Consider the following 18,199-nt stretch of genomic DNA (forward strand, 5'->3'; position numbering starts at 1 on the left):
TGGGTGTGGGATTCAGGTACTGGTATTTTTAAAAATCTCCCTGGGAAAAAAATACCCAAGCCCAACACCAGAGCAGGTAAACTAGAAGTCCCTGGGTGTGGGATTCAGGTACTGGTATTTTTAAACATCTCCCCAAGGGATTCTAAAGCACAGACAGTGTTGAGAACCACAGGCCTAGCACAATATGGAGCCCTGAGGACTACGGCCATGTGGGTAGTACAATACTGTTCCAAAGTCAATGACCTTCCAGGCAGAGCTTATAAAGGTAGAATTGCAAAATCAGCATGAAACCTGGTGTTTTTTATTTTAAAATATGGCCCCAAAGCGTTTGACATTTCTTCCATCGACAGGTAGGATGCATCAAAAATAAATTCAAAATGGATGAAAGACCTAATGTGAGACAGGAAACCATCAAAATCCTAGAGGAGAACACAGGCAGCAACCCCTTTGATCTCACAATAGCAACTTCTTACCAGACACACCTCACCAGAGGCAAGGGAAACAAAAGCAAAAATAAACTATTGGGACTTCATCAAGATAAAAAGCTTCTGCACAGCAAAGGAAACCATCAACAAAACTAAAGGCAACTTACAGAATGGGAGAAGATATTTGCAAATGACATATCTGATAAAGGGTTAGTATCCAAAATCTATAAAGAGCTTATCAAACTCGATACCCAAAAATAGATAATCCAGTTAAGAAAGGGGCAGAAGACATGAATAGACATTTTTCTAAAATTTATTTTTTTCAAATAAAAAAAATTTTTTTTAAAACCACAATGAGATACCACCTCACACCTGTCAGAATGGCTAAAATTAACAACACAAGAAACAACAGATGTTAGCAAGGATGCAGAGAAAGGGAACCCTCTTAAACTGTTGGTGGGAATGCAAACTGGTGCAGCCACTCTGGAAGACAGTATGGGGGTCCCGCAAAAAGTTAAAAATAGAGCTATCCTATGACCCAGCAAATGCACTACTAGGTATTTACCCAAAGGATACAAAAATACAGATTTGAAGGGGTACATGCATCCTAATGTTTATAGCAGCATTATCAACAATAGCCAAACTATGGAAATAGCCCAAATGTCCATCTGCTGATGAATGGATTCTTTTTGGTATATATTTATAGGATAGAATATTACTCACCCATCAAAAAGAATGCTATCTCACCATTTACAACATTTTGGAGGAAACTAGAGTGTGTTATGTTAAGCAAAATAAGACAGAAAAAGATAAATACCATGATTTCACTCATCTGGAATTTAAGAAACAAAACAGATGAACACAGAGGAAGGAAGAAAAAAAAAGAGAGAGAGGGAGGACACTATAAGAGGCTATTAACTACAGAGAACAAACTGAGGGTTGCTGGAGGGGAGGTGGGCAGGTGATGGACTAAATGGGTGATGGGGATTAAGGAGGGCACTTGTGATGAGCTGGGTGTTATATATAAGTGATGAATCACTAAATTCTGCCCCTGAAACCACTATTACCATATATGTTAACTAACTAGAATTTAAATAAAAACTTGAAGCCAAAAGAAAAAAAACAAAGGTAGGGTGTGTGTCCTTTTCTCTCGAATATGGGTGGATCTTTGACTGTTTCATCAAAAAAATGTACCAGAATCGATGCTATCTTTGTTCTAAGGCTACATCATAAAAGGCAATACGATTTCCACCTTGTGGGCTTGGGTACTCATTTTGGAGCCCTGAGTCCCCAAAGAAGTCCAACCGTCTTAGCCACCATGTCATAAGGAAGATCAGGCTACACTGAGAAGCCACCTGCTGGGACTCTTCTTGATGCTCCACCCAAGTTCCCAGTCACCATCAGTGTCAACTAAATAACTGAGAGATTGACAGATCGTCTACAAAATCTGGGACTCGAAAGCATCAAAGTAAATAAGTGTACTGGAGTAATGTCTCTGAATTTTCCCATCAAACACTCATTTTCCAGTTTTCCTCCAAATTTAAGATCACTCTTACTTTAAGCAATCAATGAAATTACAAGAGTCTGAAGCTACATCACGAGCTTTCCTTGTTCTGAATAGTGGCTACATTTGAAATGAAATAGAAAAAATACTCTGAAAATGCAAGGAAAAGGTCTGTAACAAAACCCAAAAAGGAATATCCATGTCCTAATCCCTGGAACCCATGGGTGTCACCTTATTTGGAAAAAAGGTCTTTGCAGATATAATTGAGTTAACGATCTTAAGATGAAACATTCCAGAATTATACAAGTGGGAACTATATTCAGTAACAAATGTCCTGTAAGAGATACACAAGAGAGTTAACAGACAGAAGGGGAGCAGGCAATGTGACCGATGAGGCAGAGATCTGAGTGAGGCAGCCATACATCAGGGATTGCTTACAGCCACCAGAAGCGGAAGAGGCAAAAACAAATTCTCCTCTAGAGCCCCAGAGGGAATGTGGCTCAGTCAACACCTTGATTTCGACTTCTGGCCTCCAGAACTGTGAGAGAGTAAATCCCTATTATTCTAAATCAAAGTTTGTGGTGATTTGTCATAGCAGCCACAGGAAATTAATATAGTTGGGAGAAAAAAAAATTCCTAATCAAAATGTTCTGCTTCTACAGAAGGACAAAATTTAATAAATTGCAGTTTTATTCTTTATTACTTGTCTCCTCATGCTTCTACCTAGAAGATAGATTTCAATTCAAAATATCATTTCTAATATAAAAATGTCAAATTACTATTGTTATTTTTCTATATGTTTAATGTTTCCATGCTCGTCTTTTAGATATGATCTCACAGCGATTTTTTAGGCTGTATTTATCAGCAACCTAAATAGAGTACAAAGTAAAGGGCTTGACTGAGCATTCTAAATTCTGCAGATGTTGCACTTAAATGCTGCGAGGTGAGGAGTGGAGAGCAGCGCACTATACAGAAAGCATAAGAAGAATGATAACCTTTCTGTAAAGTATATGACTCATAGGGCAATGTCTGTAGACATGCTTTAAAAAGGCTGTCTCAAATCCCAATAGCAGGACATCCTACAAAATGACTTACCAGTATTCCTCAAAACCATGGAGCCCAGCAAAAACGAGGAACGTATGAGAAATTGTCACAGCCAAGAGGAGCCTAGGGAGACATGAACACTAAATGTAATGTGGTATCCTGGAACAGAAAAACATTAGGAAAAATGTAAGGGAATCTGAATAATGACTTCAGTTCAAGAATAACATATCATTATTGGTTCATTAATTCCAACAAAAGTACCATACAAACATAAGGTATTAATAAACAGCTAAAAATGGGTGCCGGACATAGGGGCACGCTGTGTCCTCCTATCTTCTCAATTTTCCTGTAAATGTAAAACTGTTCTAAGCAATAGTCTACTAAAATACCGCACGTGGTATTTTAAATACGCGCGCGCGCACACACACACACACACACCTGTCTTTATCAATATTCATATTTCAAATAAGAAACTAAAGTTGAAGGAAGTGAAACATTTAATACAAATCAGTAATGTTGAGGAAATTTTCTCGACTACCCAGAATGCTGGTGCACGTTGCAAAGAATTATTTAATAAGGCTTTTTGCCCTTAATTATTGGCGATGTTCTTAAAAAGGAACACTACCAAAAAACTTTTCCGGAATTACAAAAAAAAAAAAAATACAAAAAGGAAAGACAGAAAAGGAAAAAACAGCTGGTTCTGCTTGCAGTCTAGTTTCCAGGACTAACTGGCGTGCCATCTGCTCGCAGCACAGAGTGGTAACCATGGTTCACGTGTCACACCAGCCTGCGGTGTTAGGAAGTTTGCCCCAACACGCCTGGACAACTTAGCTTCCGCGCAGGTTGCAGGGGGAGGGGGTGGCGGCAGCGGCGTCCAGAGCCTGTATATCGTTTTTTCCGAACTCCATCTGCTTTCCCCTCCCCTGGCTGTGCCCGCGGTCTCCCAGCGCGGCAAGCTGAGGGGACCGGAGCGGGCCTTTTATGCATAACAAAAGAGCCCTCCTCCTCCTCCTCCCGCCGCCCCACGCCGCCCCCACCTTGGCTTCCCGCGGCCGCCCGGGCCCGCGTCCCCGGCAGGAATTGGCTCCCGGGCTCGAGGTTTCCAGGTACCCGGAAGGGGGAGGGGGCTGAGGCGGCAACAATTGGGCGGGTGAGGGCCAAACGCGCGGCCGGGAGCGCCAAGACTCCGAGGGGCGGCGAGCCCGGGCCGTGCCGCCACGGGATTGGCCGGGACCGCCCCGCCGGCCGCCGCTGATTGGTGGATTCTCAAATTCGGTCTCAAGGCGCCAGAGGAGGTGTTTTAGCGGGGACCGCGATCCAGGGCTGGAGCGCTGGCGCTGCCCGGACGCCGCGGGGTCCCGGCCAGCTCAGGGCAGTCGGAGCGGGGATCTGCGCGCCTCACTTTCCCCGCCCGATGTCGCCGCCCGTCTGCTGATCGCCTCGCCCCGCTGGTCCCGCGCCGGTGTGGGGTCGTGGAGGTCCCCAGAGGCAGGAAGCCTCCTTCTCAAAGTGGGAGTAAGTAGCGTGCGGCCCTAAGCTCTGCGAGGAGGCGGGAATTGGGGGGAAAGGGGACACCCCCGCCCAGGCTGCCAGCCTGCCACCCCTCTCCCCTGCTGGCGGGGATCGAGGCATTTCTGCGGCCGGACCAGGCGTGCGTGGGGTGTCCTGGTTCCAGCTCTCCCTCCCATGGAGCAGTAGAAGGGACTTGTCTTTCCTCGAGATCTGGGGGATTCATTGGGAGAGTTTATCCTTGGGGTCCGCTTGGAGGCCTGGGAAGGGGCTGCGCTAAAAGCTGAGTGGGTTTGGTCTGGCGATCAGGTTTCCTTCCCCCCCGATTCAAAACCCCCTCAAAGCCGAATTCCTCCCAGTTCTTTGCGCCAAAATTAACTGACCCAGGAGACCCTGTACTTTCTGACAGATTTGCCCTACACTCTCCTGACTTGGTAACTTTGTCTGGTGCTGTTGCTTTTCATAAAAAATTACCATTTTTGTCGATTTTTGTTTTCTTCCCAGGTTTTTAGTAATTTCCAAGCACACTTTAAGGGCTCGTGTTCATTCAAGTGCATTTTAGAGTTGGGGCATGGCTACACTCCTGGAAATTCCTAGGAGGAGTTTAGGTTGGGGAAGTTCATGTTCATGAGCAGGTAATAAATAGATATTTTTGTTGGAGGAGAAAACATCCAACTGTAAAATCACTTTCTAATGTAATTGTGCATTACAGATGGAGGTAAATTGTTTAACACTAAAAGACCTGATCAACCCCAGGCAGTCCAGACTAGATTTTGCAATTGAAGATGGGGAAAATGCGCAAAAGGTAAGTGCACTTAAATACCTTAAAGCGCTAACATATTTAGGATGGTGATGTCTAATTCAATGAAGTGTTCCAACATAACACTTGTACTTGCCTTATAAACGTAATAATTAATTTTGATTAACATTATAGAAATATACTTTCTTTACAATGAAGGCATTCAAACCATTATTGTTGAGTTTCCCACTCAACAGTTGTGCAGTGGAAAGAGGCTATAAGCTAGATGTAATGTTGGAACCAATTTACATGAATCAAAGATGTGCTGGACACTGCAATCAAAAGTTTATAATACTTATAGTTGTCAAGAGTGGAATTAGCTAATGCTGCACAGGAACGTGAAGCCTTAGTTCCCAAGAAATAAGGTCTATACCTTATACTGTAATGCTGGATTATTAAAGAGCTATGAAATGTTCTTCGTACCAATGATCCAGCTCCTAGTGGCTGTTCCATTCACCCCAAATTATGACCTGTGTCTCCCATATATAGGGAGATAAAATGACTTAGCCCACTAAGCATACTCTAAATAATTTGACAGTGCTACTGCTGGTTTTGTGCTAAGCCTCTCCCTCCCTTTTTCCACCCCTTGTGATTTTTAAGACCTTGGTTGAGTCTTCAAGAAACATAATGAAATAAAGTGCCCATAGTAATGTCTAAACTATCACCATACCCTCATCAGCACAACCACACTCACCAGCCAGTGCCCTACTGAAAAGTACAATAGCTCGTTAGTGAATGTCTAAGCATTTTTTTTTTTAAAGATTTTATTTATTTATTTGAGAGAGAGAGAATGAGAGACAGAGAGCATGAGAAGGAGGAAGGTCAGAGGGAGAAGCAGACTCCCTGCTGAGCAGGGAGCCCGATGCGGGACTCGATCCCGGGACTCCAGGATCATGACCTGAGCCGAAGGCAGTCGCTTAACCAACTGAGCCACCCAGGCGCCCCTGTCTAAGCATTTTTAGGCAGAAGCCAAATAGATAGAGCAAACCCAGATATAGAAGCTTTGCATACAAATCTGAGCATAGCAACTTTCTTGGGCATTGAACTTCTCTAGGTTCCTAGTCTTATTTTTAGGCTTCGCATCAACAGTGAAACTGCCGGTTGCAAAGCACCTGTTATGTGAACCTTTGAAGAATACTTGACAACTGTTCATTTTGGATAGGTGTGCAATTGTATATTTTTTGTAGATTGTTGTTCCTAGCATTCAAAAACTTTTTGTTAGGAAAAGAAGTATACCAAAACATTATTGGTTCCAAGAGGACTTTCTAAAAATTACCTAAGCCATATGAGGGTGGAAATGCCCAGACTTTAAAATGTATATTGAGGGTTTTGGCTTTGAGAGTTTCGGAGCAAAACTTTTTGTTTTCCTTTATAATTCGGATGGAATAGCCTTGAAAGATTGTGTATACACTTATATAAAGCCTGAGTCAGGGTCCACTTCTTTCCTTCTGGGTCAGTGATTTTTTTATCAAGTGCCTTCCACAAGGGCACTCTACTCTAGTTAGCATCAGTGAGTGCTGTGTCCAGTTGATCTTTCCCATTTTAATGCATGCTGAGAAAAACTCAAATCACTCAAAAGAGACAGGAAAAGCAGTTAAAATGTTTGAAATGGAATGTATGAGCAGAGATGATTTTACCTCTCAAAGAGAAGGAAAGGAATGAGAACAGTGCTTCTGCCCAGATCCTGGAGGGGTTTTGTCTTTTTCACCTTGCAATGTAGTAAAGGAAGGAGGGTTTCTAGGGCTGGTGAGAACATGGGATTTGCAGTAACAGAGATCTGGGTTTGATTTCCTGCTCTGCCATTTATTAGCTCTGTAACCTTGAACTAATATATTTATACAATCACTCAATAAATATTATGTTCCAGGTGCTGGGACACAGCGGTTTAGGTTTCCTCACCTCTTTCAACCTGTTTTTTTCCTCCGTAAATTGGAGCTAATAAATAGCACCTCCCTCTTTAGGTGTTTGTAACCCAGTAACACGTACTGTTTACACTGTCCTCAGTGGAACTGACAACCCAAAGCCAAACATGTTGGCCCTGCCCTCACTTACCTGAGAGACTTTCAGGGTCTCAGATGCAAAACTAACCAACTGTACTGTGATTTGGTAAGTGCCATTGTAGGAGCAGGGACAAAATGTTTGGCAAAATAAAGGAGGAAGAAATAAATTCACAGGGAATTCTGGGAGATTTGGGAAGCTTCACAGAGGAGGTAACATTTGGGCTAAGCCTCAATGGCTGAGGACATTCAACCTACAAAAAAACAAGAGTGAGCGAGAAGGACATTGTAGGCAGAAGAAACAACATGAGGTGTAGGCATTCGAGTAATGTTCAAGATATTCACAGCTAGTGGTGCTGAATTGTTGCTTGAAACCCTCTGAGGGATGCCTGGTACAGTGTTTTGTGGGTCAGCTGGAGTTGAGAGGATTTCTCTTTTTTTGACTTTCTGCACATTTGTCAACAGTTGTAAGTACTGTATTATGCACGCACCTTCTTGCTACTTACAGAGAAATTTTTTTTAAATATATAAGAGTTTTCTATTTCATTACCCAAGTTTACCGAGTCCAGTTATGAGATAATAAACAAGTTGTTTACAGTGCATTTGGGGAGGACAAAAGAAAATGGATGGTTTGGCACACAGGGGTGAGCAGTAAGGATTGAGCTGTCAGAGTGCTTTGTGAAGGAGATAATGCCTCACAAGGGCTTGAAGGAATGAATGCTAACTTAAGCAAGTGGAGAGGAAGGGAACTGGTAAGGAGTAGAAATAAGCAGGTACATTTGGAGACAATGCCCAGACTTCGCGGGCACAGGTTTTCTTTAAATGTCACCCATGACTTTTAGGAGTGATGAAGAAAAAAGGTAAGTTAGATTTGGACTAAATCTTTGTTCCTGTATGATTATAGGTAGATAAATATGTGCAGGAGGCACTGGTTGCATGATTTTGGAATTCGTGAAAAGTCCTAGCCAGATACGAACTTGGGAACTGTCAGCATACAGGTTGGTTTTAAAGCCATGGACATGAGATTGGGTGAACTATCCCAGAGAGAGCGAACAGAGAGGAGTGGAGGGTGGAGGTTTTAAGAGCAGAAAAAGAGGAACCAAGGAAGGAGACTGAGAAGAAATAGTCCAAGAAGTAGGAAGAGAACCAAGAGAGAAAGTGTGCTATTTCAGAAGGGCTGCGTGTTTCGTAGAGCAAAGAACAGTCAACAGTCTCAACCACGGCAGTGAGGTCAAATGAGGTGTTTTGCTATTGATCTGGCAAATGAGAGGTGACCTAGGTAAAAGCAGTGGATCAGAACAGCCTGGTGGTTTGAGGAACCCTTGGGAGATGGGCAGGGGAAAGCCGTTGGTATGGATTACTCATTCTAGAAAGTGTGCTCTGAAGAGAAAGAGAGTTGTTGGTTGATCGCTAGGAGACACTTCCTAATATGTCATCTTTGCAGTGAGCTAGGCCTAAAGCATAGGTAGGGTCTCAAAGGGCGAAGCTTCACTGATAGCATTAAAGACAAAGTCATGGTGTAGGGCAAGTTTGAAGAAAAGCAAGTGTACTGTTTGGGCGAAATGTGGAATAGGCATGAGATGGAACTGGAAAAGCAGTTGGCAAAATATTGCCAAGGGCCTGGACAAGGCTGATCATTGTATATGTTATTTGAGGGAACACGATCAAAGCTGTATCTGAGACACAAGCAGGACTTGAACCAAGATCTAACTACAAAGCCTTTCTCTGGCAGTATACAGCAGAGTCGACGTGCTGGTGTACTTCATGATCACACACATCTGTATAGCACTCACAAGTTACAAACTGCCTTCACCTTCCTCATCTGATCCCACCTTCCCAGCACTTCTGTGGCAAGTAAGCCAGGCAATGTGGTCTCCATTTGCATATGAGAACTGGAGAGCCTGTTTCGTGGGTTACATCTCCGCAGGCCCTCTCTGATCGCGGAGGTGACTTCCTGGGCTTTGCAGCTTAGATTTCTTGGCAGGCAGATCTGACATGGAGTCAGTGCACAGGAGGTTTGTTAGGGGGGGCTCTGGGGATCCGGGCCTGTGGGTGGGAGGGGAAGGCAGCAAAACTGGACAGAGGGAGAAGCAGATCTGCAACACGGTCTCAGGGGAGGTCTGGACTTTACCCAATTGGAAGTTCTAGGATGACCCCTCAGAGCCATCCTGAGTCATTCATTCCTGAAGAGATCTCAGTGCAGCCCTGTGGCCACCACACAGCTGGGAAGCCTTGCTGGAAAGCCTCGGAGGTAGTTAACTTTAGTTGGAACCCCTTATTTTATTGATAAGGAAACTTGAGCCCAGACGGAACAAGCAATTTGTCCAGGATCAAAAAGATACAGAGCTGAGACAAAAACCACATTTGCAAATTCTAACTCCCCTTCCACTTGCACCGTGTCAGGACTGCAGGCTAGACAGACAGATGAAGCAGGGTCTGGTTAGAGTACCGTTGACTTTCTGCCCATCTGAGATCTCAGAATGCAAATTTGCATGGCATTTTTTTTTCCTTTTCGTGGAGGTATGCTACAGGCATAACCTAGCAGGTAACCTAACTCCCCTCCTGCTTTAAGTTTTACTTAAACTGTAGTGTTGGAGGAAATAATGCATCTAAATTGTTCCTCCATAGGGAAAAAGTAGGAGCTCATCATTCCTGCGAGAATAGGTAGGTACCCTAGAGACAGTACGGAAGGAGGGTGGATCTCTGGCCACCTCAGCACGCCTGGGCCACACCAGGGATGCTTTTTGGAAAACTAGATAATCAAGGCACCGTGTTCTTTCAGCATCTGTAAGGGGAAGGCATTGTGCCAAAAATTGTGAGGATGGAGACATGTGGAACTTGCTCCCTGACCTCCGGAAGTGCACACTCTCATTAATGAGTCAAGATATGCACCTGAGAAGTTAGATAGCAATATGACGTGCTATATCATATTAGCTCTGAGTGCCCAGAACGAACAGTAAGAAAGAATGGGACAGAGGGGAACGGGTAACAGCTAAGTTTTATTGAGAGCTTGCTGTGTGCCAGGAAGTATTCTAATAGTCCTTGCGGTTGGTATGTTTATGAACTTCATTTTCAGTGGAGAGAATTAAAATACGGTGAAGACAAGCAGCTTGCTCCCACTCAGGCTGCTGCAAAGTAGCCGAGGCAGGTAAGCGGCCCTAGAGCCTGCCTGCAGAGCTCCTTCCCCTTCCTGCCTCTCCGTAGGTGCCAATGGGGATCAGTGGCCTGCTGGGTACCTTTTGTGGGAGCTGTGGTAAGGATAACTTCCTCCCGGTTTGCACACAGGACAAGCTCATTTCTAGATGCAGGATTTCAGAAACGTCTCCTGGCCACTGTTTCTTGCATACCAATGACTTTTATACTGACTGAAGGGCGTATGTGACCTCAGGCAAGTTATTTAACCTCTCTGTGCCTCAGTTTCTTCATCTGTAGACTGGAAAAATACTAGCACCTAGGTCACAGGATTGGATGAGTTAACAGACATAAAGTACATAAAATGGGGTGTGGACCATAGTAAATACTCAATGCTTTCCCTTCAGAGTTCCCTTGTAGAAGACTTCATCAGAATTGCACACTAGTAGGGACGTGTCAAGAGATGTACGTAGATGAAGTCTCCAGGCTGTCAGCTTGTTGCCACTGTGGTGGGAAATTGTCACCCCCGTCCCCACCTCCCTTCCTTCCAGTGACACTGGGGCAGAGCCTCACCATGGCCAGCTGGCAGCTTCTGCTGATCCAAGGAACAAGAGTTGGCCCTGCTAACACAAACTCCAGGTGCTCCCAGTCTTTTTTGCCTCTCTTCACATGTTGCTCATTTATAGGAAAGCACCTTTTTTAAACCACTGCCCAGCCAAAATGCAAGCATGCAGTTGCTATAGAGTGATACGTGTATAGGAAAAGGAATGACAAATGTTTAACGCATCCGCCTTCATCATTATGTAAGTTACGATTGCCTGGAGGGGAATTCTGCTGCAGAAAGAGCAGAATCTTTCCGTTTTCAGACGGCAAATCCTTACTTCCGGGGAAAGAAACTTGTTTTCATTACTTGGTAGTTCCAAATGTGGCTTTCGTATACTTAGTCCCTCTTCATAGTGGACTAAGGAACATAATGGATCCATTGATCTTTTCTTAAAATTATCTGAGATGGTCTACTCAAAGTGTGGTCTGGGGGCACGTGCTAGTCTACAAATTATTACTAAACTGCAAAAAATTAAGAGCAGAACTTGAGAGTCAAGCACTTGGAAAGCTCTGTAGCAATTTGCTCTAAGCCTATGATCAGAGGTCTCTTCCTGTTGAACGGACTGTAGGTTGTTTGAGTGACAAACGCAAATGGAGAGTCACAGGTGGTGGAAGTTGCATGTGAGTCCTATGAAGTAAAACCATGTATCAGTATATGGGGGTTTGGAAATAAAAAACCCTGGCCCTTCACCACAGATGGTTTGAGAAGCACTGCTCTAGGGGAATTACAGCCCTCCAGGTTGGTTTGAAATGCGGCATTTTGTTGGATACTTTTCCATTGGTCCTACTACTAATCGCTATATTAGCACTGGTGAACACCGAATGACAAAAGCAAAATTGTACTGCACTAGTTAGTACAAACCTGTAAATAAAGAAGCAGTATGGACTCAACCCACAGTTGCCCTTATCATCCCCAACTATTACAAGCATCTACCAGTGACAGATACACTCATGACTTTGTCCACAGAGATGCATGAGAAGTATGTTTAAAATAGGTAAATGAGGGACACCTGGGTGGCTCTGTCAGTTAAGCATCTGGCTCTTGATTTCGGCTCAGGTCATGATCTTGGGGTCCTGGAACCAAGCCCCACCTCAGGCTCCACACTTGGCAGGGAGTCTACTTGAGACTCTCTCTCTTCCCCTCTTCCTTTAGCCCTCCCCCTGCTCGCTCACTCGCTCTCTCTCAAATAAATAAATTAAATCTTAAATAAAATTTTTAAAAAAGCAGTAGATGATGATCATTTTCTCGCTGAACCACTCTTGCATTCCACAAACCCTTCTATTTTCATTAGTCCTAGCCTGATATTTTTCAGCCCTGAACATATGGTCTCTTTGTATCTTCATGTCTTGGTGAATCATGGGAACAAAATGCTCTTAGCTTATACCTGCTCTTTCTCTTTCTTGCTAAAAGGTCTCTCTTTTTTTTTTTTAAATAGGAAAATATATTTGTTGATCGCTTAAGGATGGCCCCGAAGACTCCAATAAAAAATGAACCAATTGATTTATCAAAGCAAAAAATCTTCACTCCAGAAAGAAATCCCATTACTCCAGTTAAGCTTGTTGACAGACAGCAGGCAGAACCATGGACCCCCACAGCTAACCTGAAGATGCTCATTAGCGCCGCCAGCCCGGACATAAGAGACCGGGAGAAGAAAAAGGGACTGTTCCGACCCATTGAAAACAAGGATGATGCCTTTACAGACTCTCTGCAGGTAAACAGGCTGTACTCCTCAGGCTTTATAGAACTTTTAAATTTTTACTTGATTATTTAAGTCATAGAATTCTCAATTCTTCAGTTACTACTGAGCCAAAAGCAGTATTAAACTTCATGTCTTCTTTTTTTTTTTTGCTATTGGGGTGATTTAATGGCATGTCAAATGTCTGTAATGGTAAAATACCTTTAGGTAGGCAGTATCTTTCATCCACAAATCCCTGCTATTTATAGATATCAAAATATACCAAAACTTAATATCTTATTTATAGCTGAAATGGAATTCTTACTCTGTCTCATTTTTTTCATAATGAATGCTTTTTTCTCTTCTGTATGCTACTCCCTTGACTATTCCCAGTACATATTTTAAAAATGACATTGGGACGCCTGGGTGGCTCAGTCAGTTAAGCATCTGCTTTCGGCTCAGGTCATGATCCCAGGGTCCTGGTATCGAGTCCCGCATCGGGCTCCCTGCTCTGCGGGGAGCCTGCTTCTCCCTCTACCTCTCTCTCTCTCTCTGTCTCTCATGAATAAATAAATAAAATCTTAAAAAAAAAAAAAAAAAAACTTGCAGTGTTCTTAAAAAAAAAATGACAATGATTTAAGCAAAACTATTTAATAATTTTGATTTAATGAAGAAGACTGGACTTTTTTTATGCTGCTGCAAATTGTAATTTTGCTCTGATTTTGAGGGCAATAGTTTATTTTAGACTTGGGAAATTTCATTATTTTTATAGATGTTCAATTCTTTGGTTTGGGGCCTTAAAGTTAAATCATCTTTAAATTTTCTGTCCTCTGGGGAACCAGAGCTATTGAATAAAAAGCATATCTATACTTTAAAAAAAAAAAAAAATCAGTGGCCAATAATTTTCACTCTCCCATCAAACTTCTTCCCAGATTTGCTAAGAAAAGTCAGTTATTTCTCCATTTTTCCTCCTCTTGGGGATTTTTTATGCTATAAAAATTACCAAAATGAAGAAATTGGGACAGGAGAAGAGAAAAAGATGTCCTGAATCTGGTTTTGGGTGCTAAAAATATTATGTACATGATAAGTATATTTTATATGATCAGATATTCTATCCAAAGGTAATAAGGACTCAATTTAAGGAAGATACTCCTCAGTAATTTTTAAGAATATAAAGGGACTCTATGACCCAAAAGTTTGAGGACTACTGTTCTAGGGTATACATCTAGTAGTGAAATTATTAAGTCATTGCATATGCAAATATTCACAAAGTAATTGCTTTCCCAAGTGCTATTTTCACCCACCAATAATGTATGAACATTTATTGATCCACATCTTCTCTGACGTTTGACGCTGTCAAATTTATTAATTTCTGCCAATCTAATGGGTATGCAGTTGTGTATTTTTGTGATATTCATTTGTTTTTCCTTGATTACTAATGAGGCTAAGCCTCTCTCACATGTTTATTGGCCACCACATTTTTTTTCCTCTTCTGTGCAGTGTCTCTTCATGTTCTTTGCTGATTTTTATTAGGTTCTTTTTCTCCATGCTGATATGTAAGAGTTTATTTTATAGTCTTGAAAATAAACCTTTATCAGTTCAATGTGTTACATTTCAATCTGGTGCTTATCTTTTTTTAAGTTGCTTGTTGTAATCAATTGTCCTTGAGCTATTTATTCAGTCCTTCTTGTTCTCCCAAGTTGGCAGGGCTATCTCTGTCATCTCTTTCTAGGCTCTCTTTTGTTCCATTGGCCAATCTGTGAATCCCTACATCAATACCAGATTGTAATAAGCCTTGATTTCAGGTAAAGCAAGACTCAACTTATTTTGCTTCAGAGTATGTGGGCTATTCTTTGCCTTTTGTTTTTCCTTATATACTTCAGATTGGATTTTAATTGGAATTGCATTACATGTAGATTAATTTGAGAAGAATAAACCTGTTTATGGTACTGAGCTCTCCTATCCATGAAGACAGTATATTTCTCTAAGTTTTAAGTGCATTTCTCTAAGATCTAAGTTTTAATATTTTATGCAGATAGATTTTTGCTAGATTTGTTCCTAAAAACATTTGTTATATCCTTATTGCTATTGTAAATAATGTCTTGTCATTTCATTTACTGTATGACAATGCAAGTGATTTTTGAGATATATTGTTTTGCCTTTACAGCTACCTTGCAAATTCGCTTATTATTTTTAATAATTTGTCTGAGATACTTTTGAGTTTTATATATAAACAATCGTATCTTCTGCAGAATGAAAGTCTTGCTTATTCTTTTCTAATCCCTTGCCCCACTTTCTTTTTCTTGTCCTCATGCACTGGCTAGGATCTTCAATATGGTGTTGAAGAGGAACAGTGATAATGGGCATCCTTATCATTTTCCAGATTTTAAGGGAATGCTTCCAAGATTTTCCCATTAAGACATGTGTTTGCTGTTGGGTTTTTATAGATACACTTTTTATTAAAGAAGTTCTCCATTTCTAGTTTTCTAAGGGCATTTTTGAAAATCATGAATGGGTATTAAATTTAGCAAAGGCTTTTTCTGAAAGCCATTGAGATAATCATATCACTTTTCTCCTTGAATCTGTTCATTGAAAAGCCTTTTACTTTCTTGGGCTTGAATTGAGCATTTTTCAAATATGGGTTGATGAGACAAGGATACTACTTAAGCGTACTTGCAATAAGAAAGAATAAGGAGGAGTAAGACTTAACTGCCCTTGTTCAGTTCCATCTACCCTTGGTCAGTTGTAAAAAATAAAACACTGGTGACACAATGCAGGCCAGTGGATCTCAGACTTCTATGTCAGTAGCAATCACCCAAGATCTAGATTCTGATACATCAGGTCTGGGATACAGCCTGAGACTCTATGTTTCTAACAAGCTCCTGGTGATGCTGATCTAGTGAGCACATTAGTAGCAAGGGTGTAACAAGCCATTAACAACTTCATTTTTCATTTTTTAAGCTTTTAACCAAAACACTCACCCTCAAGTTTCAAAGGAGAAAAAATTCAGTCCAAAGAAAACAGTCAGTAAAACATTAAGAAAATTGGGTTAGGAAATATATTTTAAGCAGAATCTAGCATGATTCGGACTGGGATGTCCCCCTCACTTTGCCAATAACTCTCATTTCTCTATGCATTTCTCTTGCATTTTTCATGTAATTTCTCTATTAGGATGTTAACTATGACATCTCTCCCCTCCCTTTTGTCTGCCCTTTGTAGCTTGATGTGGTTGGGGACAGTGCTGTGGACGAATTTGAAAAGCAAAGGCCAAGCAGAAAACAGAAAAGTCTAGGACTCCTGTGCCAGAAGTTTCTAGCTCGCTATCCAAGTTATCCCTTGTCAACTGAGAAAACAACCATCTCCCTAGATGAAGTTGCTGTCAGTCTTGGTATGTATCATCAGATTACCTGCAGGCCTATCTCTAGTCACAGTGGGAAACCGGTTTCCTCGGGCAGGCCCAAGTCTTCAGATAGCTTCTCATTAAGTAAAGGGTGGGCTCTGAATGGTAAGAACAGAGGAGCAAGTCGAGCTTCCTCCTGTCATCAAATTTCTCATCCTTATGCATAGGATTCCAGGGAGTCTTCTGGGCCTGAGGGTCAAACAGAAATTTTTTTTTTGACCTTATAAAATATTTGTAAAAAAGACTCATTAAAAATTAATATCTCATTTTTAATTTCAGACAGTCTAAAAACATTTAAAAATGCCTTGCTGTTTATTTTTAATATTGCTTCTAGAGTTCAGACCTGGTGTTATTTCTGTGATCAAACAGGATTTGAGAGCAAGAGCATTATGTTTGAAGCTATATACTGTGATATCCACAGCAAGCCTACCAAACGAGGAGAAGCACATCTGGACATAACTCAAACAGCGAAACCTTATAACAAAGAGGAGTGCGTGTGTTCACATGGCTTGGGTGTGTGTAATGTGCGGTGGTGTATGGGCTGTAAACACGCACAGTGGCCTCAGAATAGAGACCCCTAGTGGACGTGGATTGCAGTTCGTCTCAGGGTAAACATACTGTTGACAATCTTTAATAAGCAGAAATCGCAGGGATTTGAAGGTCGAGGGTGTCCCCTTAAAAAATAAGGAGGTTGCACATACAGAAAAAAAGAAATAATCAGCTAAACAGGCTGTATGATAGATTATATTTTTAATTTATTTTTTTGGTTCTCTTTCTTCCCATAGCCCTGAGAGATGTGCCCCAGTAGATGATTGTCAATCTGAATTATTCAAACTGATGGCTAAAAATATTTTTAGCAGAAATGGAGATAATAAGGAAGCAATGGGTTGTGATAGAAAGACCATGGGCTGGGCTTTGGGTCAGATGGGGTTGGATTCGAAGCCCAGCTCTCCAATTTACAGACCGTGAGAGTTTTAAAAAGTTAATTAACCTTTTCCTGTCTATAACACAAGGATCATAGCACCTACCTTGCAGAAACTTAGCAAAGTTGGGGATAATCTCAGTGACATGCCTAACTCAAGGCCTTGCATGGGTAACTGTTACTGTTATGTGGAATAGTTTCTACTCGGCTCTTACTAGATCTCTCTCCGCCCTCCCCAAATTGTCCTCTCCACCTTTAGGAAGAGGAAGTATGGTGCCTTGGTTGGGGAGCCCAGAAGTAGAATACAGTATTTGGCATCAGTGCCAATGAAACAAGAAGGGGAAGGTGACCCAGTTGGATAGAGGCTTAGGATACACCCATTCGAGGCACAGGGTCCTAGAAACTAGTCTTACAGAGGATGAGGGTAAAACAATAGCACACAGTGTCCTTCTCACTGGGGTTCATGAAGCCAGCTTTCTCCATGGACCAACTTCCATGATGTTAGTGTGAAGACAAAAGATTAGGTGTCAGAAGGCTATGTTACAGATCTGGGGGTTGGGGGTTCAGAAAGGAAGCTGGACTCCTACTCTCATGTGAGCTACAGATGCCCATGTTATGGCTGGTGGGAGCAGAATTCCAGAGATTTTGCAAACAGCTTCCTAATGCCTCATGATCATCCAGACCTGCAAAATGAACTTATCATCTCTCTTCCTGTGAGGTTCAAAAACAGGGTCTCTTCTCGGAAGCTACTTCAGGGGTAACTATTTCTTGGGGTTGAGTCTAAATTCCCTACTGTATCCCAGGTCACAAGCTATAAGAACATACGTTAACCTAGAATGTTCAGAACATTTCAATCGCATTATTTCCCAGATTGTGGTCCCATGTAGCTTTGACCATGGGTATTACAGGTAAGAAATTAAAGAACTAGGGGCACCTACGTGGCTCAGTCAGTTAAGCATCCAACTCTTGATTTCGGCTTAGGTCATAATCTCGGGGTTGTGGGATTGAGACCTGGGTCGGGCTCAGCACTCAGCGGGGAGTCTGCTTGGGATTCTCTCCCTCTGCCCCCCACCCCCTGCTCAAGCACACTTTCCCTTAATAAATAAATAAATAAATAAAATCTTTTTTTAGAAGAAGTTAAAGAACCAGGAGTGACTTTAGTAAATGGACAATAGCACAGATTTAGAA

General features: G+C 41.9%; 1 protein-coding gene across 1 annotated transcript in view; it reads left to right on the forward strand.

Moving 5' to 3' along the window:
- Nucleotides 1-4,298: 4,298 nt before the first annotated feature.
- E2F7 (E2F transcription factor 7) overlaps nucleotides 4,299-18,199 on the forward strand; it is a 39,011-nt gene continuing 25,110 nt past the window's right edge. The window contains exons 1-4 of the mRNA XM_035002086.1: nucleotides 4,299-4,488; nucleotides 5,195-5,287; nucleotides 12,450-12,725; nucleotides 15,909-16,077. Of these exons, the coding sequence (XP_034857977.1) occupies nucleotides 5,195-5,287; nucleotides 12,450-12,725; nucleotides 15,909-16,077 (538 nt within the window). The 5' untranslated portion in view covers nucleotides 4,299-4,488. The remainder of the gene's footprint in view (nucleotides 4,489-5,194; nucleotides 5,288-12,449; nucleotides 12,726-15,908; nucleotides 16,078-18,199) is intronic.

Source organism: Mirounga leonina, unplaced genomic scaffold (genome assembly GCF_011800145.1).
Source record: "Mirounga leonina isolate KUSES-001 unplaced genomic scaffold, KU_Mleo_1.0 Mir_126, whole genome shotgun sequence".
Taxonomy (NCBI): Eukaryota; Metazoa; Chordata; class Mammalia; order Carnivora; family Phocidae; genus Mirounga; species Mirounga leonina.